A 26,724-nucleotide genomic window follows, 5' to 3' on the forward strand; every position below is an offset into this window, starting at 1 on the left:
CTTAGTTTTTAGGTAACCAATCGCTGTACCGACATTATAACAGAGGATCCTCTTAAAGGTTACTTCTACCACTTACAGTATCATTAGAACATTGTACACATCGATTTTCGCAGCTCCGCTTTTCGCAGCTTAATATGTGTCTGTGATCTAAAAATCAAGTATGTATGATAACACAGCGGTCTTCCACACAGGAGATTCATGGGTTCGGGCGCTTTGAGACGTGTGTACCTATTACCTCCAACACAGAAGTGTAAGACGTGATACAGTCTACCTATAAGTACATATATGTACTTAGTGTTTTCGGGGACCAGTCTACCTATCATTACCTACCTGGACGTGTTTTCGAGGACCAATCTACCTATCATTACCTACCTGGACGTGTGTTAGGGACCAGTCTACCTATCATTGCCTACCTGGACGTGTGTTACCTATCATTACCTACCTAGACGTGTGTTAGGGGACCAGTCTACCTATCATTACCTACCTAGACGTGTGTTAGGGACCAGTCTACCTATCATTACCTACCTAGACGTGTGTTACCTATCATTACCTACCTAGACATGTGTTAGGGACCAGTCTACCTATCATTACCTACCTGGACGTGTGTTAGGGACCAGTCTACCTATCATTACCTACCTAGACGTGTGTTAGGGGCCAGTCTACCTATCATTACCTACCTAGACGTGTGTTAGGGGACCAGTCTACCTATCATTACCTACCTGGACGTGTGTTAGGGGACCAGTCTACCTATCATTACCTACCTGGACGTGAGTTAGGGACCAGTCTACCTATCATTACCTATCTAGACGTGTGTTACCTATCATTACTTACCTAGACGTGTGTTAGGGACCAGTCTATCTATCATTACCTACCTAGACGTGTTTTCGGGGACCAGTCTACCTATCATTACCTACCTAGACGTGTGTTAGGGACCAGTCTACCTATCATTACCTACCTAGACGTGTGTTAGGGACCAGTCTACCTACCATTACCTACCTGGACGTGTGTTAGGGACCAGTCTACCTACCATTACCTACCTAGACGTGTGTTAGGGACCAGTCTACCTATCATTACCTACCTAGACGTGTTTTCGGGGACCAGTCTACCTATCATTACCTATCTAGACGTGTGTTAGGGACCAGTCTACCTATCATTACCTACCTAGACGTGTGTTAGGGACCAGTCTACCTACCATTACCTATCTAGACGTGTGTTACCTACGATTATCTATCTAGACGTGCGGGCGGGCGCTAACACTACTTACCTAAGCGATGTATGTAACAGTAACATCTATCTACCTTGGGCTTTCAGTCCAGTCAGCGTAGAGCTTCTGCTGACACATTAGGGAGTGAAATTAGCGGATTGTATTGATTAAGGCGGACACCTGCCCTACAGGGATACAGACAACGGAATGGAGGCTCAATGGTTACGGATGCTGCTAACTTTTAACACTTCAACGAACATTAGTGAGTTTCTTGGGATGTTAGATGAGTTCGGATTACATCAGACTCGACTAAAAGCTGACACTATCACCCTCACACTACTGTATATACCAATATTCATACTGGGCATGGCGGGAAATATCTTTATAGCTCTCATCATTGCCTCAAACAGACACTTGAGAAACTCGACAAACTTATACTTAAGTAACATGGCCCTAGCGGACTTGTGCGGTAAGTAATTAACTATAATATGTATAATTAAGGAATTCAGCATAACCATACAAAACTAACTTACATGATGTACTGTATAACTCATACATAACTGACGTGTTGTACTGTATAACTCATACATAACTGACGTGTTGTACTGTATAACTCATACATAACTGACGTGTTGTACTGTATACTTCATACATAACTGACGTGTTGTACTGTATAACTCATACATAACTGACGTGTTATACTGTATAACTCATACACAACTGACGTGATTTACTATATAACTCATATATAACTGACGTGTTGTTCTGTATAACTCATACATAACTGACGTGATGTACTGTATAACTCATACATAACTAACGTGGTGTACTGTATAACTCATACATAACTGACCTGTTGTACTGTATAACTCATACATAACTGATATGATGTACTGTATAACTCATACATAACTGACATGATGTACTGTATAACTCATACATAACTGACGTGTTGTACTGTATACTTCATACATAACTGACGTGTTGTACTGTATAACTGATACATAACTGACGTGTTGTACTGTATACTTCATACATAACTGACGTGTTGTTCTGTATAACCCATACATAACTGACGTGTTGTACTGTATAACTCATACATAACTGACGTGTTGTACTGTATAACTCATACACAACTGACGTATTGTACTGTATAACTCATACATTAATGACGTGTTGTACTGTATAACTCATATATAACTGACGTGATGTAATGTATAACTCATACATAACTGACGTGTTGTACTGTATAACTGATACATAACTGATGTGTTGTACTGTATAACTCATACATAACTGACGTGTTGTACTGTATAACTCATACATTAATGACGTGTTGTACTGTATAACTCATATATAACTGACGTGTTGTACTGTATAACTCATACATAACTGACGTGTTGTACTGTATAACTGATACATAACTGATGTGCTGTACTGTATAACTCATACATAACTGACGTGTTGTACTGTATAACTCACATATAACTGACGTGTTGTACTGTATAACTCATACATAACTGACGTGATGTACTGTATAACTCATACATAACTGACGTGATGTACTGTATAACTCATATATAACTGACTTGATGTACTGTTTAACTCATAAATAACTGACGTGTTGTTCTGTATAACTCATATATAACTGACGTGTTGTACTGTATAACTCATACATAACTGACATGATGTACTGTATAACTCATACATAACTGACGTGTTGTACCGTATAACTCATACATAACTGACGTGTTATACTGTATAACCCATACATAACTGACGTGATGTACTGTATAACTCATACATAACTGACGTGTTGTACTGTATAACTCATACATAACTGACGTGTTGTACTGTTTAACTCATACATAACTGACGTGTTGTACTGTATAACTCATATATAACTGCCGTGTTGTACTGTATAATACATACATTACTGACGTGTTGTACGGTATAACTCATACATAACTGACGTGTTATACTGTATAACTCATATATAACTGACGTGTTGTACTATATAACTCATACATAACTGACGTGATGTACTGTATAATTTAATTTTGTATGAAACACGCATTTTCATTGGCTGAAATAATTTTGTTATACCTCCATAACAAAATTTTTGACGTTGCGAAATGTAACGTCATTTTTGATTGGCTGATGACGTTGCGTAATAATTTATCACAGAAAAGAGTTCGCCAAAGAAAGTGAAATGTCTTGGTGTGTATAAGACGAAATTAAATTATAAGAATTAACATTAATTATTTTTTCTGTTATACAGTCATAACATAAAAAACTGGAGTGTACTCTCTTCATAAACCGCTTCGCGGTTTATTTAGAGTACACTCCAGTTTTTTCTGTTATGACTGTATAACAGAAAAAATAATTGATGTTAATCCTTAAATAACTCATACACAACTGACGTGATTTACTATATAACTCATATATAACTGACGTGTTGTTCTGTATAACTCATACATAACTGACGTGATGTACTGTATAACTCATACATAACTAACGTGGTGTACTGTATAACTCATACATAACTGACCTGTTGTACTGTATAACTCATACATAACTGATATGATGTACTGTATAACTCATACATAACTGACATGATGTACTGTATAACTCATACATAACTGACGTGTTGTACTGTATACTGCATACATAACTGACGTGTTGTACTGTATACTTCATACATAACTGACGTGTTGTTCTGTATAACCCATACATAACTGACGTGTTGTACTGTATAACTCATACATAACTGACGTGTTGTACTGTATAACTCATATATAACTGACGTGTTGTACTGTATACCTCATACATAACTGACGTGTTGTACTGTATAACTCATATATAACTGACGTGTTGTACTGTATACCTCATACATAACTGACGTGTTGTACTGTATACCTCATACATAACTGACGTGTTGTACTGTATAACTCATACACAACTGACGTGTTGTACTGTATAACTCATACATTAATGACGTGTTGTACTGTATAACTCACATATAACTGACGTGTTGTACTGTATAACTCATACATAACTGACGTGTTGTACTGTATAACTCATACATAACTGACGTGATGTACTGTATAACTCATATATAACTGACTTGATGTACTGTTTAACTCATAAATAACTGACGTGTTGTACTGTATAACTCATACATAACTGACGTGATATACTGTATAACTCATACATAACTGACGTGTTGTACTGTATAACTCATACATAACTGACATGATGTACTGTATAACTCATACATAACTGACGTGTTGTACTGTATAACTCATACATAACTGACGTGATGTACTGTATAACTCATACATAACTGACGTGATGTACTGTATAACTCATACATAACTGACGTGATATACTGTATAACTCATACATAACTGACGTGATGTACTGTATAACTCATACATTACTGACGTGTTGTACTGTATAACTCATACATAACTGACATGATGTACTGTATAACTCATACATAACTGACGTGTTGTACTGTATAACTAATACATAACTGATGTGTTGTATTGTATAACTCATACATAACTGACGTGATGTACTGTATAACTCATACATAACTGACGTGATATACTGTATAACTCATACATAACTGACGTGATGTACTGTATAACTCATACATTACTGACGTGTTGTACTGTATAACTCATACATAACTGACATGATGTACTGTATAACTCATACATAACTGACGTGTTGTACTGTATAACTAATACATAACTGACGTGTTGTACTGTATAACTAATACATAACTGACGTGATGTACTGTATAACTCATACATAACTGACGTGTTGTACTGTATAACTCATACATAACTGACGTGATGTACTGTATAACTCATACATAACTGACGTGATATACTGTATAACTCATACATAACTGACGTGATGTACTGTATAACTCATACATTACTGACGTGTTGTACTGTATAACTCATACATAACTGACATGATGTACTGTATAACTCATACATAACTGACGTGTTGTACTGTATAACTAATACATAACTGACGTGTTGTACTGTATAACTAATACATAACTGACGTGATGTACTGTATAACTCATACATAACTGACGTGTTGTACTGTATAACTCATACATAACTGACGTGTTGTACTGTATAACTCATACATAACTGACGTGTTGTACTGTATAACTCATACATAACTGACATGATGTACTGTATACTGTATAACCCACAATACGTTTAACGTGTACACCACTGGAAATGACCTCTTTAACTCTCCCCCTCTAACGTATTGACAAACCACGTACACAACTGGAAATCACCTCTTTAACTTCCCTCCTCTGACCTACTGACAGACTACGTACACCACCGAAAATGACCTCTTTAACTTCCCTCCTCTGACGTACTGACACACTACGTACACCACCGGAAATGACCTCTTTAACTTCTCTCCTCTAACCTACTGACAGACTACGTACACCACCGGAAATGACCTCTTTAACTTCCCTCCTCTGACGTACTGACAGACTACGTACACCACCGGAAATGACCTCTTTAACTTCTCTCCTCTAACCTACTGACAGACTACGTACACCACCGGAAATGACCCCTTTAACTTCCCTCCTCTGACGTACTGACACACTTGGTACACCACCTGAAATGACCTCTTTAACTTCCCTCCTCTGACGCACTGACACACTACGTACACCACCGGAAATGACCTCTTTAACTTCCCTCCTATGACGTACTGACACACTACGTACATCACCGGAAATGACCTCTTTAACTTCCCTCCTCTAACGTACTGACAGACTACGTACACCACCGGAAATGACCTCTTTAACTTCCCTCCTCTAACGTACTGACAGACTACGTACACCACCGGAAATGACCTCTTTAACTTCCCTCCTCTAACGTACTGACAGACTACGTACACCACCGGAAATGACCTCTTTAACTTCCCTCCTCTAACGTACTGACACACTACGTACACCACCGGAAATGATCTCTTTAACTTCCCTCCTCTAACGTACTGACACACTACGTACACAACTGGAAATCACCTCTTTAACTTCCCTCCTCTGACGTACTGACACACTACGTACACCACCGGAAATGACCTCTTTAACTTCTCTCCTCTAACCTACTGACACACTACGTACACAACTGGAAATCACCTCTTTAACTTCCCTCCTCTGACGTACTGACACACTTGGTACACCACCTGAAATGACCTCTTTAACTTCCCTCCTCTGACGTACTGACACACTACGTACACCACCGGAAATGACCTCTTTAACTTCCCTCCTCTGACGTACTGACACACTACGTACATCACCGGAAATGACCTCTTTAACTTCCCTCCTCTGACGTACTGACACACTACGTACACCACCGGAAATGATCTCTTTAACTTCCCTCCTCTAACGTACTGACACACTACGTACACAACTGGAAATCACCTCTTTAACTTCCCCCCTCTAACGTACTGACACACTACGTACATCACCGGAAATGACCTCTTTAACTTCCCTCCTCTGACGTACTGACACACTCCATACATCACCGAAAATGACCTCTTTAACTTCCCTCCTCTAACGTACTGACACACTACGTACACAACTGGAAATGACCTCTTTAACTTCCCTCCTCTGACGTACTGACACACTACGTACACCACCGGAAATGACCTCTTTAACTTCCCTCCTCTGACGTACTGACACACTACGTACACCACTGGAAATGACCTCTTTAACTCTCCCCCTCTAACGTACTGACACACTACGTACACAACTGGAAATCACCTCTTTAACTTCCCTCCTCTGACGTACTGACACACTACGTACACCACCGGAAATGACCTCTTTAACTTCTCTCCTCTAACCTACTGACAGACTACGTACACCACCGGAAATGACCTCTTTAACTCTCCCCCTCTAACGTACTGACACACTACGTACACACTTTGAAATGACCTCTTTAACTTCCCTCCTCTAACGTTCTGACACACTACGTATACCACTGGAAATCACCCCTTTAACTTCCCTCCTCTAACGTACTGACACACTACGTACACACTTTGAAATGACCTCTTTAACTTCTCTCATCTAACGTACTGACAAACTACGTACACAACTAGTAATGACCTTTTTAACTTCTCTCCTCTAACGTGCTGACATACTACGTAATCTACTGAAAATGACCTCTTTACCTCAACAACTTTTGAAACTGTTCAACACCAACTTAATAGATACCATGACTGATGGATACATGGCTATAATTTAATTTTGGTTCTTCAAAATTGAAGGTGATACAGGGGCTAACCGTATCTATTGTTTACTTAGACAGTCTTAAAGCAGTTTCGATTTTGATATATTAAATTTTGATCATTTAATAAACAGTCCATCTTTTGCCTACTCTCTTGAATATGAAACTGTTTTCCGGTATTTTCTTGAAGCTTAGACTGTCTCTGATTAGGTCTATTAATAGTTAAGTAACTTCCTTTTGTACAAACATTTTCTACAGATGTGTCCAGACAGTGACGGATGACCAGACAGTAACTGTATGATGTAGAGATATTGATTGGTAAATCTAGACGATTTAATCTCCGGATGGTCAGCCATTCCTTTATACTTCTCTTAGTTATTGTATTGTACTGCACATATTGTAAAATATTCAGAAAATATCATCTTTCTGTAAGGATACACGAGTTTTAAGCTGAGCATGTTTGTTTGATGCAGAGTGTTATTTTACTCGATTCATTAGATACATGTAAACTAGCCATCTATTTTCGATTGACTTTACAATAAATTAACAGTACTGACAGCCAGTACATATACATTTGTAATGATAAATTACACAGCAACTTTTGGACAATGTCTGCCTACAAAATAAAATGTTCTTATTAATGTTATATTAGCTGTATCTGTATGATGCGTGTATAATGTGTGGATGTAATTGTAGTTCAGTTGTGTCGATTGCGAATGGATTATCTCCCTTTAACTGTAGTATTTACAATTTTCCTCTATAATTTCATATCTCAATTACATAATCCGTTACTTAAGCCACTTTCGGAGAGCCTGTTATTTAATCCAATTGACTTGTAACAACTTTTCTGATAAAACTTGTTCATCTGAAAGGAATATTGTTCTATTCTGTGAAGTTGGACTATGACTACACATTGTGTATTCAGTACAATAACTAAACATTGTGTATTCAGTACAATAACTACACATTGTGTATTCAGTACAATAACTACACATTGTGTATTCAGTACAATAACTACACATTCAGTACAATAACTACACATTATGTGTATTCAGTACATTAACTACACATTGTGTATTCAGTACAATAACTACACAATGTGTATTCAGTACAATAACTACACAATGTGTATTCAGTACAATAACTACACATTGTGTGTATTCAGTACAATAACTACACATTATGTGTATTCAGTACATTAACTACACATTGTGTATTCAGTACAATAACTACACAATGTGTATTCAGTACAATAACTACACAATGTGTATTCAGTACAATAACTACACAATGTGTATTCAGTACAATAACTACACATTCAGTACAATAACTACACATTGTGTGTATTCAGTACAATAACTACACAATGTGTATTTAGTACATTAACTACACATTGTGTATTCAGTACAATAACTACACATTCAGAACAATAACTACACAATGTGTATTCAGTACAATAACTTCACATTGTGTGTATTCAGTACAATAACTACACATTATGTGTATTCAGTACATTAACTACACAATGTGTATTCAGTACAATAACTACACTTTCAGAACAATAACTACACAATGTGTATTCAGTACAATAACTACACAATGTGTATTCAGTACAATAACTACACATTATGTGTATTCAGTACAATAACTACACATTGTGTATTCAGTACAATAACTAAACATTGTGTATTCAGTACATTAACTAAACATTGTGTATTCAGTACAATAACTACACAATGTGTATTCAGTACAATAACTACACAATGTGTATTCAGTACAATAACTACACAATGTGTATTCAGTACAATAACTAAACATTGTGTATTCAGTACAATAACTACACAATGTGTATTCAGTACAATAACTACACAATGTGTATTCAGTACAATAACTACACAATGTGTATTCAGTACAATAACTACACATTGTGTATTCAGTACAATAACTACATATTGTGTATTCAGTACAATAACTAAACAATGTGTATTCAGTACAATAACTACACAATGTGTATTCAGTACAATAACTACATAATGTGTATTCAGTACAATAACTACACAATGTGTATTCAGTACAATAACTACACATTGTGTATTCAGTACAATAACTACGCATTGTGTATTCAGTACAATAACTAAACATTGTGTATTCAGTACAATAACTAAACATTGTGTATTCAGTACAATAACTACACAATGTGTATTCAGTACAATAACTACACATTCAGTACAATAACTACACAATGTGTATTCAGTACAATAACTACACATTATGTGTATTCAGTACAATAACTACGCATTGTGTATTCAGTACAATAACTACACATTATGTGTATTCAGTACAATAACTACACAATGTGTATTCAGTACAATAACTACACATTGTGTATTCAGTACAATAACTACACAATGTGTATTCAGTACAATAACTACGCATTGTGTATTCAGTACAATAACTACACACTGTGTATTCAGTACAATAACTAAACATTATGTATTCAGTACAATAAGTACACAATGTGTATTCAGTACAATAACTACACATTATGTGTATTCAGTACAATAAGTACACACTGTGTATTCAGTACAATAACTAAACATTATGTATTCAGTACAATAAGTACACAATGTGTATTCAGTACAATAACTACACATTATGTGTATTCAGTACAATAAGTACACATTGTGTATTCAGTACAATAACTACACATTGTGTATTCAGTACAATAACTACACATTATGTATTCAGTACAAAAACTACACAATGTGTATTCAGTACAATAACTACACATTGTGTATTCAGTACAATAACTAAACATTGTGTATTCAGTACAATAACTACACAATGTGTATTCAGTACAATAACTAAACATTGTGTATTCAGTACAATAACTACACATTGTGTATTCAGTACAATAACTAAACATTGTGTATTCAGTACATTAACTACACAATGTGTATTCAGTGCAATAACTACACATTGTGTATTCAGTACAATAGCTTGAAGATTGAATTTCTATATTATCATTATGGACCTATTTAGTCATCCAATTAAACAAATGAGTGTTAATTAATACCAATCTAAGTGAAGTATTATCTAACTCATCAATATTCTCATATTACAAAGGACCCAAGTAAATATGCTTTTATATCTGGAAAAAATACTTCTCCTCGTACAATTTTGTTTGTTTTTGTTTTTGTTTTTCAGTTTTATAAGACCATGTATCTATACCTCATCAGAATGTTACATAACACTGCTGGATATTGCATATCGATACAAGACCAGTCTCATGTTCCGTAGTTCCAGCTTTTTACTTCCTTTGACATTTATATAGTTACCTCGGCAATGATGGATTTTGCCTGTATTACTTGAAAGTATTAAACACGTTTTAAGCAATCTGTCGATCAATATTAGAGGTTTCTGTTTACGAGCATGTCCACGTGTATCTTATCGTATAAATATATGTAATGTTTTCATAGACAAACACATTAGCTGTAATGGTGAGTCATTGATTTCAGAACAAAATGTTCTGGCGATGTTGTATACGAGTATTCCTTATTTAGAGTACAATTAGGACGAAATCCTAGTATGACGTATTTAATTTGTGTACGGGGAGTTCTTGCATTAGATCAATTTGAGGGCTGTCGGAACATTACGTCATACACAACCTACACTTCTTCCTGAGAGACAGCCGGAAAATGTCGGCTGACAAACTCCGCCGTAAGCCCCTAACCTTTTACCTCCTGTAAGCTAGATATCTGAATTGTCATCACAAAGTAGTTATTTCTGGAGATGAACTGTGGTTGTGGAATTATAGCTATCCAATAGAAGAGATACAGAAATTTGTAGCTGCAGTCATTTATTTAAATTGAATTCACCAAGAAATATCAACCGACTGCAAACACGGTAACTAAGGAATATCTTGGTTACAGTATATTCAATTACACGGACTTGTAGAGGGAAAAAAAGAAGTTTTTATTTATTTGAATAGAGTCAACTATGAAGAGGGTAGCTTAGATAAAATGTTTTAATATATTTTCATTTGCTCTGAATGTTCACTTAACTGTATTAAACTGTCGTTTTTAAAAAGTTATTGTCCTATAATACTCATAGGATTGCGGACAAATTTGATATCTCTTCGATTTACAGACAAATCTTATATTTGCTGCAGGAAGTTTTATTTTAATAAAGTCGACTAAAAGATGGATAGGTTGGCTACAATTTTCAATAGTATAAACTAATTGAGAAAAAGATTGGATAGAACGTTCATATTTGATTCTTTAATTTTAAAGAGAATTGTATGTTTTTCACCAAACATCTCTTCATCATATCTAATGTTACTAAGTGTTTACTGTCACTTTAATGTGACTCAGTTTTGTGCTGTGAAAAATGTTAGTAAAGTGGAAATGATAAAATATGTATTAATCATGACCATAACTCATTATTTTCTAATTACTGGATTTTATTAAAAGCTATCAGTTTCATGTTACAAGCATCCAAATTGCATTTAAAAATAGATAAGATATAAGTTTTCACGTTTTGTTATTTTCAAAAGTTATTAATTATTAGTTATTAGTATTAATTTTCAATCATAACCTCAGACACAATTGACATGGCAGCAGATATACCCTCTATAAGCATTGTTATGATGCATGGTCAACATTCTCTTCGCTTGAGGATGTGGAACAGTTTCACTATTAATTCCTGGAATTCCTAGTCCTGGGATTAAAGGTGTCTAGGAGGCTGGCCCAGTCCTGGGAGATAGGGAGTTTAGGAGGCTGGTCCAATCCTGGGATTTAGGGAGTTTACGAGGCCGGCACAGTCCTTGGATTTAGGGAGTTTACGAGGCCGGTCCAGTCCTGGGATTAAAGGTGTCTAGGAGGCCGGCCAAGTCCTGGGATTTAGGGAGTTTACGAGGCTGGCCCAGTCCTGGGATTTAGGGAGTTTACGAGGCCGGCCCAGTCCATGGATTTAGGGAGTTTAGGAGGTTGGTCCAATCCTGGGATTTGGGGAGTTAATGAATCTGGCCTAGTCCATGGATTCGGGGAGTTTAGGAGGCTGGCCCAGTCCTGGGATTTATAATGGTTAGGAGGCTGGTCCAATCCTGGGAGATAGGGAGTTTAGGAGGCTGGTCCCGTCCTGGGATTAAGGGTGTCTAGGAGGCTGGTCCAATCCTGGGATTTATGGAGGTTAGGAGGCTGGTCCAATCCTGGGATTTAGGGAGTTTAGGAGGCTGGTCCCGTCCTGGGATTAAGGGTGTCTAGGAGGCTGGTCCAATCCTTGGATTTAAGGAGTTTAAGAGGCTGGTCCCGTCCTGGGATTTAGGGAGTTTAGGAAGCTGGTCCAGTCCTGGGATTATTTGCAATATCTTTATACATTTTTAGCACGGATTTGCATACATGACATTACAAGTATATTACATGTAAGTACTACTCCCGTCCTCAAAGTCTTGTATCATATGCATTTCTGTCTTGTTACAATCGTATATAAAGTGATCTCCGTGCCGCCTATATGTGACCTTTTATACTGCTCTCTATACCTGTCTGTCGATGTAACGAACTAACATCCCTTGTTAATACGTACGTGTCGTTAAACAGTTTCCTGTAGCTTACATTTGATGAAACATACTACTTTTGATACAGTACTCAATACTTTATTTTATCATGTATTGTACATATAATGGAACGGACGAACATATAGGGATTAGTTGGGTACAACACTTATATCTGAATATTAATAGTCAATTATAAGAGAGATTGGTGAATAATCTGACTTTGACACCGGAGAATCCCACGGAGCGAGGCGAAGGGACATAACTCTTATATTAAGGTGTAATGATTATGTGTAAATGTCAGCACAGAATGTTACCGGAAGTAAGTACATGTCTCTATCGTTAACTGTTTACGGTCACCAGAAAGATCACTCGGTATACTGTCTTTTCATTGGCTTACCCTCAAATTGCCACCCATTCTAATAACTTTCACTCATTCGTAAACCTTCTTTTCATTGACCTACTTGCATGTTGTCCGTACATTCTACCATAGCCCGAGTTTCCTCTGGCCCTGTCACCATGTCTGGTGTAGGGCCAGAGCGCACTACTATATGAAAACGTGGAATTCTCCGACACCGTTTGGTGTCGCTAAGAATCTGGTGCAAATACAATAAAATCGGGAGTGACATAACACCTACCTTACATATATGGATAAATGAGATATTTATTTACCCCAGAACACCCATTTAGTCCCACATAGGTGTTTTATTCCGTCCGTATAGACCCTCGCTTTACGCTAGTCAAAATTTCATACTGTTGACCCGCCATTTTGTAAGTGATAGTACGACTAACCACCCGAATCGGAACGCAATGGACCGAAAAGACCACATATCAATTATTGTGTTTTTCTTCTTACATAGTTAAAATTAAGAAAACTAAGCTTATTATTTCCCAAAACCTGTTATATTCAATTCAAAAAATTATTATTTATAAACTATAAGCGGTAAAATATATAAAAATAAATGTTGTATTTTTTTTTCTTTTCGCTCCATCGCGCACTGATCAGGGTAATTAGGCCGCCCACGACCTACATAGTTAGCAATATGGCGTCGAGTCAAGTATGAAATTTTCACTAGCGTAAAGCGAGGGTCTATACGGATGGAATAAAACACCTATGTGGGACTAAATGGGTGTTCTGAAGTAAATAAATATCTCATTTATCCATATATGTAAGGTAGGTGTTATGTCACTCCCGATTTTATTGTATTTGCACCAGATTCTTAGCGACACCAAACGGTGTCGGAGAATTCCACGCTTTCATATAGTAGTGCGCTCTGGCCCTACACCAGACATGGTGACAGGGCCAGAGGAAACTCGGGCTAATTCTACCAGAGACTTGTATATCAGGTATATACGTCTCTGATTCTACTGACTTAAATTACTCATTCGCTTTTTCAATGGAAAACTTATCATGGAAACGTACACTTTCCGGTAGTTGTTGTTTACAGTCTGTATTTAAGATCCTAAAGTTAGATATAAATCACTCTACTTTCTATCTGTCTGTATCCGACTTGTCAGTGCCGGAGATGGGCGCTATCCCATTCTGTAAGTGTACGTCCTGGGTGAGACCTCTGACGACTAAGTCACTTGTCTCGCCATGTCAGTGTATGCTCATGCTCATAGGTAGCCAGATTTTTAGCATAGGAATGATCCCGACCACAAAGAGTTTCTTGGCTACTCCTTAAGTAAGATTCCTCGCGCGCGTCTAACTGTAAGATGTTCCTGAATTGTGATTGAAAAGCTAAATGTTATCCTGATTTCTGTCGTTCTTCAGGAACAGAAAGTCCATTAAACACAAACTTGACAATAAAGGCATTGCTTGTGTAACATGATCATGTAATAAAACAGCATTTGTATTTTACAGTGAGCCTAATATGTGTCCCTATGGCCGTGGGTCAAGCTCTCTATCGAGTATGGATATATGGAGAATTCATGTGTAAAGTAACGGTTTATCTTCAGGGTAAGTATTCATGTGTACATTCTGACGGGTAGATATAGGTATATCTTCAGGGTAAGTATTTCTGACGGATAGATAAAGGATAAATATTGTCCAAAAGAAAACTTAAACATAGCTGTGTATGACCACAGACGGGGACTAAATAACCTTTACATGAGTGTGTATGACCACAGACGGGGACTAAATAACCTTTACATGAGCGTGTATGACTACAGACGGGGACTAAATAACCTTTACATGAGCGTGTATGACTACAGACGGGGACTAAATAACCTTTACATGAGTGTGTATGACTACAGACGGGGACTAAATAACCTTTACATGAGTGTGTATGACTACAGACGGGGACTAAATAACCTTTACATGAGTGTGTATGACTACAGACGGGGACTAAATAACCTTTACATGAGTGTGTATGACCACAGACGGGGACTAAATAACCTTTACATGAGTGTGTATGACTACAGACGGGGACTAAATAACCTTTACATGAGTGTGTATGACCACAGACGGGGACTAAATAACCTTTACATGAGTGTGTATGACTACAGACGGGGACTAAATAACCTTTACATGAGTGTGTATGACCACAGACGGGGACTGAATAACCTTTACATGAGTGTGTATGACTACAGACGGGGACTAAATAACCTTTACATGAGTGTGTATGACTACAGACGGGGACTAAATAACCTTTACATGAGTGTGTATGACTACAGACGGGGACTAAATAACCTTTACATTAGTGTGTATGACTACAGACGGGGACTAAATAACCTTTACATGAGTGTGTATGACTACAGACGGGGACTAAATAACCTTTATATGAGTGTGTATGGCCACAGACGGGGACTAAATAACCTTTACATGAGTGTGTATGACTACAGACGGGGACTAAATAACCTTTACATGAGTGTGTATGACTACAGAAGGGGACTAAATAACCTTTACATGAGTGTGTATGACTACAGACGGGGACTAAATAACCTTTACATGAGTGTGTATGACTACAGACGGGGACTAAATAACCTTTACATGAGTGTGTATGACTACAGACGGGGACTAAATAACCTTTACATGAGTGTGTATGACCACAGACGGGGACTAAATAACCTTTACATGAGTGTGTATGACTACAGACGGGGACTAAATAACCTTTACATGAGTGTGTATGACCACAGACGGGGACTAAATAACCTTTACATGAGTGTGTATGACTACAGACGGGGACTAAATAACCTTTACATGAGTGGGTATGACTACAGAAGTACTAAATAACCTTTACATGAGTGTGTATGACTACAGACGGGGACTAAATAACCTTTACATGAGTGTGTATGACTACAGACAGGGACTAAATAACCTTTACATGAGTGTGTATGACTACAGACGGGGACTAAATAACCTTTACATGAGTGTGTATGACCACAGACGGGGACTAAATAACCTTTACATGAGTGTGTATGACCACAGACGGGGACTAAATAACCTTTACATGAGTGTGTATGACCACAGACGGGGACTAAATAACCTACACATGAGTGTGTATGACCACAGACGGGGACTAAATAACCTTAACATGAGTGTGTATGACTACAGACGGGGACTAAATAACCTTTACATGAGTGTGTATGACCACAGACGGGGATTAAATAACCTTTACATGAGTGTGTATGACTACAGACGGGGACTAAATAACCTTTACATGAGTGTGTATGACCACAGACGGGGACTAAATAACCTTTACATGAGTGTGTATGACTACAGACGGGGACTAAATAACCTTTACATGAGTGTGTATGACTACAGACGGGGACTAAATAACCTTTACATGAGTGTGTATGACTACAGACGGGGACTAAATAACCTTTACATGAGTGTGTATGACTACAGACGGGGACTAAATAACCTTTACATGAGTGTGTATGACTACAGACGGGGACTAAATAACCTTTACATGAGTGTGTATGACCACAGACGGGGACTAAATAACCTTTACATGAGTGTGTATGACCACAGACGGGGACTAAATAACCTTTACATGAGTGGGTATGACTACAGAAGTACTAAATAACCTTTACATGAGTGTGTATGACCACAGACGGGGACTAAATAACCTTTACATGAGTGTGTATGACCACAGACGGGGACTAAATAACCTACACATGAGTGTGTATGACCACAGACGGGGACTAAATAACCTTAACATGAGTGTGTATGACTACAGACGGGGACTAAATAACCTTTACATGAGTGTGTATGACCACAGACGGGGATTAAATAACCTTTACATGAGTGTGTATGACTACAGACGGGGACTAAATAACCTTTACATGAGTGTGTATGACCACAGACGGGGACTAAATAACCTTTACATGAGTGTGTATGACTACAGACGGGGACTAAATAACCTTTACATGAGTGTGTATGACTACAGACGGGGACTAAATAACCTTTACATGAGTGTGTATGACTACAGACGGGGACTAAATAACCTTTACATGAGTGTGTATGACTACAGACGGGGACTAAATAACCTTTACATGAGTGTGTATGACTACAGACGGGGACTAAATAACCTTTACATGAGTGTGTATGACCACAGACGGGGACTAAATAACCTTTACATGAGTGTGTATGACCACAGACGGGGACTAAATAACCTTTACATGAGTGGGTATGACTACAGAAGTACTAAATAACCTTTACATGAGTGTGTATGACTACAGACGGGGACTAAATAACCTTTACATGAGTGTGTATGACTACAGACGGGGACTAAATAACGTTTACATGAGTGTGTATGACTACAGACGGGGACTAAATAACCTTTACATGAGTGTGTATGACCACAGACGGGGACTAAATAACCTTTACATGAGTGTGTATGACCACAGACGGGGACTAAATAACCTTTACATGAGTGTGTATGACTACAGACGGGGACTAAATAACCTTTACATGAGTGTGTATGACCACAGACGGGGACTAAATAACCTTTACATGAGTGTGTATGACCACAGACGGGGACTAAATAACCTTTACATGAGTGTGTATGACCACAGACGGGGACTAAATAACCTTTACATGAGTGTGTATGACTACAGACGGGGACTAAATAACCTTTACATGAGTGTGTATGACTACAGACGGGGACTAAATAACCTTTACATGAGTGTGTATGACTACAGACGGGGACTAAATAACCTTTACATGAGTGTGTATGACCACAGACGGGGACTAAATAACCTTTACATGAGTGTGTATGACTACAGACGGGGACTAAATAACCTTTACATGAGTGTGTATGACCACAGACGGGGACTAAATAACCTTTACATGAGTGTGTATGACTACAGACGGGGACTAAATAACCTTTACATGAGTGGGTATGACTACAGAAGTACTAAATAACCTTTACATGAGTGTGTATGACTACAGACGGGGACTAAATAACCTTTACATGAGTGTGTATGACCACAGACGGGGACTAAATAACCTTTACATGAGTGTGTATGACTACAGACGGGGACTAAATAACCTTTACATGAGTGTGTATGACTACAGACGGGGACTAAATAACCTTTACATGAGTGTGTATGACCTCAGACGGGGACTAAATAACCTTTACATGAGTGTGTATGACTACAGACGGGGACTAAATAACCTTTACATGAGTGTGTATGACTACAGACGGGGACTAAATAACCTTTACATGAGTGTGTATGACCTCAGACGGGGACTAAATAACCTTTATATGAGTGTGTATGACTATAGACGGGGACTAAATAACCTTTACATGAGTGTGTATGACTACAGACGGGGACTAAATAACCTTTACATGAGTGTGTATGACCACAGACGGGGACTAAATAACCTTTACATGAGTGTGTATGACCACAGACGGGGACTAAATAACCTTTACATGAGTGTGTATGACTACAGACGGGGACTAAATAACCTTTACATGAGTGTGTATGACCACAGACGGGGACTAAATAACCTTTACATGAGTGTGTATGACCACAGACGGGGACTAAATAACCTTTGTATGAGTGTGTATGACTACAGACGGGGACTAAATAACCTTTATATGAGTGTGTATGACTATAGACGGGGACTAAATAACCTTTGTATGAGTGTGTATGACTATAGACGGGGACTAAATAACCTTTACATGAGTGTGTATGACTACAGACGGGGACTAAATAACCTTTACATGAGTGTGTATGACTACAGACGGGGACTAAATAACTTTTACATGAGTGTGTATGACTACAGACGGGGACTAAATAACCTTTACATGAGTGTGTATGACTACAGACGGGGACTAAATAACCTTTACATGAGTGTGTATGACCACAGACGGGGACTAAATAACCTTTACATGAGTGTGTATGACCACAGACGGGGACTAAATAACCTTTACATGAGTGTGTATGACTATAGACGGGGACTAAATAACCTTTACATGAGTGTGTATGACTACAGACGGGGACTAAATAACCTTTACATGAGTGTGTATGACCACAGACGGGGACTAAATAACCTTTACATGAGTGTGTATGACTACAGACGGGGACTAAATAACCTTTATATGAGTGTGTATGACTACAGACGGGGACTAAATAACCTTTACATGAGTGTGTATGACTACAGACGGGGACTAAATAACCTTTACATGAGTGTGTATGACTACAGACGGGGACTAAATAACTTTTACATGAGTGTGTATGACTACAGACGGGGACTAAATAACCTTTACATGAGTGTGTATGACTACAGACGGGGACTAAATAACCTTTACATGAGTGTGTATGACTACAGACGGGGACTAAATAACCTTTACATGAGTGTGTATGACTACAGACGGGGACTAAATAACCTTTACATGAGTGTGTATGACTACAGACGGGGACTAAATAATCTTTACATGAGTGTGTATGACTACAGACGGGGACTAAATAACCTTTACATGAGTGTGTATGGCTACAGACGGGGACTAAATAACCTTTACATGAGTGTGTATGACCACAGACGGGGACTAAATAACCTTTACATGAGTGTGTATGACTACAGACGGGGACTAAATAACCTTTACATGAGTGTGTATGACCACAGACGGGGACTAAATAACCTTTACATGAGTGTGTATGACTACAGACGGGGACTAAATAACCTTTACATGAGTGTGTATGACTACAGACGGGGACTAAATAACCTTTACATGAGTGTGTATGACTACAGACGGGGACTAAATAACCTTTACATGAGTGTGTATGACTACAGACGGGGACTAAATAACCTTTACATGAGTGTGTATGACTACAGACGGGGACTAAATAACCTTTACATGAGTGTGTATGACCACAGACGGGGATTAAATAACCTTTACATAACTGTGTATGACTACAGAAGGGGACTAAATAACCTTTACATGAGTGTGTATGACTACAGAAGGGGACTAAATAACCTTTACATAAGTGTGTATGACTACAGCGGGGACTAAATAACCTTTACATGAGTGTGTATGACCACAGACGGAGACTAAATAACCTTTACATAACTGTGTATGACTACAGAAGGGGACTAAATAACCTTTACATGAGTGTGTATGACTACAGACGGGGACTAAATAACCTTTACATGAGTGTGTATGACTACAGACGGGGACTAAATAACCTTTACATGAGTGTGTATGACTACAGAAGGGGACTAAATAACCTTAACATGAGTGTGTATGACCACAGACGGGGACTAAATAACCTTTACATGAGTGTGTACGACTACAGACGGGGACTAAATAACCTTTACATGAGTGTGTATGACTACAGACGGGGACTAAATAACCTTTACATGAGTGTGTATGACCACAGACGGGGATTAAATAACCTTTACATAACTGTGTATGACTACAGAAGGGGACTAAATAACCTTTACATGAGTGTGTATGACTACAGAAGGGGACTAAATAACCTTTACATAAGTGTGTATGACTACAGACGGGGACTAAATAACCTTTACATGAGTGTGTATGACCACAGACGGGGACTAAATAACCTTTACATAACTGTGTATGACTACAGACGGGGACTAAATAACCTTTACATGAGTGTGTATGACTACAGACGGGGACTAAATAACCTTTACATGAGTGTGTATGACCTCAGACGGGGACTAAATAACCTTTACATGAGTGTGTTTGACTACAGACGGGGACTAAATAACTTTTACATGAGTGTGTATGACTACAGACGGGGACTAAATAACCTTTACATGAGTGTGTATGACTACAGACGGGGACTAAATAACCTTTACATGAGTGTGTATGACCACAGACGGGGACTAAATAACCTTTACATGAGTGTGTATGACCACCGACGGGGACTAAATAACCTTTACATGAGTGTGTATGACTACAGACGGGGACTAAATAACCTTTACATGAGTGTGTATGACTACAGAAGGGGACTAAATAACCTTTACATGAGTGTGTATGACTACAGACGGGGACTAAATAACCTTTACATGAGTGTGTATGACTACAGACGGGGACTAAATAACCTTTACATGAGTGTGTATGACCACAGACGGGGATTAAATAACCTTTACATGAGTGTGTATGGCCACAGACGGGGACTAAATAACCTTTACATGAGTGTGTATGACTACAGACGGGGACTAAATAACCTTTACATGAGTGTGTATGACCACAGACGGGGACTAAATAACCTTTACATGAGTGTGTATGACTACAGACGGGGACTAAATAACCTTTACATGAGTGTGTATGACTACAGACGGGGACTAAATAACCTTTACATGAGTGTGTATGACCACAGACGGGGACTAAATAACCTTTACATGAGTGTGTATGACTGCAGACGGGGACTAAATAACCTTTACATGAGTGTGTATGACCACAGACGGGGATTAAATAACCTTTACATGAGTGTGTATGACCACAGACGGGGACTAAATAACCTTTACATGAGTGTGTATGACTACAGACGGGGACTAAATAACCTTTACATGAGTGTGTATGACTACAGACGGGGACTAAATAACCTTTACATGAGTGTGTATGACCACAGACGGGGACTAAATAACCTTTACATGAGTGTGTTTGACTACAGACGGGGACTAAATAACCTTTACATGAGTGTGTATGACTACAGACGGGGACTAAATAACCTTTACATGAGTGTGTATGACTACAGACGGGGACTAAATAACCTTTACATGAGTGTGTATGACTACAGAAGGGGACTAAATAACCTTTACATGAGTGTGTATGACTACAGACGGGGACTAAATAACCTTTACATGAGTGTGTATGACCACAGACGGGGACTAAATAACCTTTACATGAGTGTGTATGACTACAGACGGGGACTAAATAACCTTTACATGAGTGTGTATGACTACAGACGGGGACTAAATAACCTTTACATGAGTGTGTATGACTACAGAAGGGAACTAAATAACCTTTACATGAGTGTGTATGACTACAGACGGGGACTAAATAACCTTTACATGAGTGTGTATGACCACAGACCGGGACTAGATAACCTTTACATGAGTGTGTATGACTACAGACGGGGATTAGATAACCTTTACATGAGTGTGTATGACTACAGACGGGGACTAAATAACCTTTACATGAGTGTGTATGACCACAGACGGGGACTAAATAACCTTTACATGAGTGTGTATGACTACAGACGGGGACTAAATAACCTTTACATGAGTGTGTATGACCACAGACGGGGACTAAATAACCTTTACATGAGTGTGTATGACCACAGACGGGGACTAAATAACCTTTACATGAGTGTGTATGACTACAGACGGGGACTAAATAACCATTCTTATCGTTGATTACACTTGAAACAATTTCAGTAATCTTATTGGTTCAAATTATGGTGTTGTCTGAATTGGATGATTATATAACGGTAACGCATGCTCCTTTTTACTGAATGAACAAAATGGTTACTGTCAACTGGCACGACTTCTAATTGAGTGAAGTTTAGAAGTCCAATTTTGTTGAAATCTGTCATGACTTGATTTGAACATCAGTTTGCAGAATTATTTACGAAGAGAATCAGACACAAGTTAAGACCTCATAGTTTGTCATTTATTATATGGCTGCGTGTTGATATTAGAGACGCTTCCATCTAGTACCATTTAGGACTGTATGATTGTTTCGGGAGTTCTATTTGGAGACGATCAGTAATTTACCTGTTTATTTCCCCAGGTGTGACAGTAGCGGCCAGTATCTACACTATCGCCGTTCTCAGCATAGATCGGTTCCTTGCCATCAGACATCCAATGATATTTCGGCGGGTGAGCAACACTAGATCTGCTGTGAAACTGATAACTGTGATCTGGGGGTTGTCCATAGCCATTATGTGTCCCTTGTTGTTCATGAGGCGGGTGGACGTGGTATCAGTTATACCAGGCGAGCCGCTATACTTGTGTAACGAGGTGTGGCCACATTCTGGACATCGTCAATTGTACGACCTTCTTCTGTTCGCCATTTTGTACGCTGTACCGGGTGCCATAATCGGTACTTCCTACAGTCTTATAGGAAAGGAGTTGTGGACAGAGGACAAGGATTTACAACGGACGGAATCAGAGACGAGTCGTGGTCTTGGTAAACATGTCATGAACGGACGGAAGAGGGTGGCAAAGATGTTGATAGCACTAGCCATCCTATTCGCTGTGTGTTGGTTACCGTATCATATCGTAAGCCTCTACCTAGACTTCCACAAACGTGATATACAACCATTTCTCACGGTACTTCCATTTACCATTCTTTTAGGACATGCTAATAGCGCTCTTAACCCAGTTTTATATTTTTATTCAAGTAAAAGTTTCCGAAAGTACCTATTCAGATTTTTAAAATGTAAAAAAAGAAGTGCAAAACGAAATTTCGCAGTCAGATATAATCCTCCTAACGGTGCTGTAGAAGTGCGAACCACAAATCGACCGCGCATGCGTGTAATATCGTCCAGTACATTAACAAGAACAAGATCTACAGACAGTTTTCGGTTTTCACGATCGTCAAATGCAAGTTTTAAATCCACAAACACAGGAACAAGATCAAGAGATACAGGAAATTCATCAAGAGATAGATGTATATCAAGAGAAAAGTGTTACTTCAGAATGGATACAAAAGCCTTTAACATTAGTACACCAGGACAGGAGAAAAAATACGAAACTATCAAGGCACTTGTTTATGCTCACAAAAGGGAAATTCTTGATAGGTCTCTCAGTATCCCTACAACAATTAACGAGGAAAGCAGTAGAAAGGAATCGCTTACACCGGGGGTTCGGCCCCAGACTAATCAGCAGCTTATTCCTCAGATTCCGGAAGTGGAGGAAAACATATAGCTGTGTAGTATAAACAAAGGTGGATTAAGTAAAACCAAATCGATTGTTATTCACCATTTCCTCTCCAGTTCGTGGACCAATGTGTGGTGATAGATCACTAAGCAGGTGGTTTATTATGGGACTTAATTAAACTATCGTGGCCGTCATTCTTAATGAAATTTAATTATTCATCATGTCAGGTCAATTGTATCTTGTTAATTAAAAAGAGCATTGTCGTCAGCATTCCTGTTGTCCCCATTGTGTTCAGCAGCCGGTATAAATAATAAGTTTTGTGATCCAGAATATCATCAATTGGAAGTGCTTTTCGCTGATGGACGGGGTTATTCTTTCATGTTGATATTGCTATTCAAATGTTTCCCTCGACAGAGATAGAATAAAATTGATACTAAATTTGCTTTTATATATTGGAAAGTCAATCAACCACACACTACATACTCCTATTAGTACATGTACTGACAAATAATACATACTGTTAACAATACCCCTAGGACAATAGCAGTGACGCTCATAGATAATGCTGTTTATAAAGGTTACCTAAAACTCTCCGGAGGACAAAAAGGCGTCAACAATGTCAGCATGTCGTATATATCAATTTTAAATTTTAAAATATCTAGTGGATTCAGAGAAAAAAGGCCCAACTAGGCTATATTGTCATCCTTGCATATTAAGTTTATCTAAAACTAGCCAGGATATAGAGAGAGAAATAGGCCCAACTAGACTATATTGTCATCCTTGTATATTAAGTTTATCTAAAACTAGCCAGGATATAGAGAGAAAAAGGCCCAGCAAAGTAGGATTGTCATCCTTGTATATTAAGTTTATTTAAACTTATCCAGTGGATTCAGAGAAAAAGGGCCCAGCATGGCTAGATTGTAATCCTTGTATATTAAGTTTATCATAACTAGCCACGCGATAGAGAGAAACAGATCCGAAATATACACATGCACCCTAATAACATGTTGCGAATAACAATTAGAGTATTGTAGACAGAATGAAAGCTTCAATTAACCGGCGGGCAATTTTTGGTCCGGTTGGTTAGAACACCTAAAGATACAGACAATTAACATGATCAGAAAAGAAACTGCCGGAGTTTCTAACCAATAAAAGAGCACATATTTATTAAGTTTCACCAGACATGACAGAAGAGGAGAGACATATAGACACGCACACATATATGACAAAGTATTTTAAAATGTTTATCAGGAGATGATAAACAAAATGTCCGCTATAGAAATAACTTTTAATTGGTCGATATAGTGTCCGATTTCGATGAAATTTATGATATAGGTGTAGTGTGGCAATTTAAAAAAAAAAAACAGTGGTGGTGTTTATTTTTGGAAAAACAAAAATGGCCGCTATTCCTGGCCACTGGTCAATATTTGAATAATGTCCGATTTTGATGAAATTTGGTACATATGTTCACCGAGGAACATTTTCCACTTTTGTAACCACTTTTGTTGAACCGATGAGCCGTAAGGCTCAAGGAAATAAAGAACTTGAACTTGAACATTTTAAGAAAATGGCTGCCATTTACTTGCTTCTGATTTGTCAAATTTTACATATTGTTTGATTACAAATACACTTCATTCTTTCTGTGACATTCCTTAAGGCGTCAACCTATAGCTACTTATTCAGACAGCCACTCAAGACACGTTTCTTTAAAAAAAAAAAACCACTACATATCCATCCGCAAGAGGGTCAGTATCATAATTTATTTAATACTTTGATACATTTTTTATACTTTCTTAAGAAGAGTATTTGTCGTGATCTATTTTCACCGTATATTATACATGTACTTCTATTTCAAATTTGTTTGTTTCGAGAAATTTTATACCGTGGCGATTCAATTGTACGTTTACAGGTTTATAAAGATGTATTGACTGCTCAAGGCGCTAATAAGCCGTGTTTTTCCTCCCGAAGAAAAAGATTTTTGACACGTCAAGACACGGAGCTTATCAAAAACAAGTAGTAAGATTTTTCTGAATTGTCATCTTACACAAGCACAACACATGCATTATACTAGGAAAAGGAAAGCACTACAAGAAGACCAGGAATGACTCTTTGTCCTCAATTACCTATGCAAACACGATAACTTCAATCAATCAATATAAATTAAATGACCGCTCAGAGCCATTCATCTGACAAGAACAATGACGTCGAAATGTAAGCATATCCATTATTCTACTCTACGAAAAATTTGACCAAACCATGACTTTTGCCCAGAAAAGACAAGCATTAACATACCTTAAATTTTGTCTTTTCGACTTTTCCCCCTGAAAATACGAATATTAAGGTTTGTTAATTTTCGCCTTTTTGGGGCGAAAAGACGAAAATAATG

The 26,724-nt window shown here is 38.0% G+C and overlaps 1 protein-coding gene across 1 annotated transcript; it reads left to right on the forward strand.

The window, feature by feature from the left end:
- Positions 1-1,266: 1,266 nt before the first annotated feature.
- Positions 1,267-24,780, forward strand: LOC117325381 (neuropeptide FF receptor 2-like). The gene is made up of 3 exons (XM_033881552.1): positions 1,267-1,673; positions 14,898-14,993; positions 23,248-24,780. The coding sequence occupies exons 1-3, from the start codon at positions 1,412-1,414 to the stop codon at positions 24,384-24,386; spliced, it is 1,497 nt and encodes a 498-aa protein (XP_033737443.1). The 5' UTR covers positions 1,267-1,411; the 3' UTR covers positions 24,387-24,780.
- Positions 24,781-26,724: the final 1,944 nt, after the last annotated feature.

Source organism: Pecten maximus, chromosome 4, assembly GCF_902652985.1.
Source record: "Pecten maximus chromosome 4, xPecMax1.1, whole genome shotgun sequence".
Taxonomy (NCBI): Eukaryota; Metazoa; Mollusca; class Bivalvia; order Pectinida; family Pectinidae; genus Pecten; species Pecten maximus.

Excerpts from the sequence above, each read along its gene's own strand:
- LOC117325381 (XM_033881552.1), top strand. The coding sequence starts at position 1,412 with ATGGAGGCTCAATGGTTACGGATGCTGCTAACTTTTAACACTTCAACG. Across the intron at positions 1,674-14,897 it reads GGCCCTAGCGGACTTGTGCG|TGAGCCTAATATGTGTCCCT; the intron begins GTAAGTAATTAA and ends TGTATTTTACAG. Across the intron at positions 14,994-23,247 it reads AGTAACGGTTTATCTTCAGG|GTGTGACAGTAGCGGCCAGT; the intron begins GTAAGTATTCAT and ends TTATTTCCCCAG.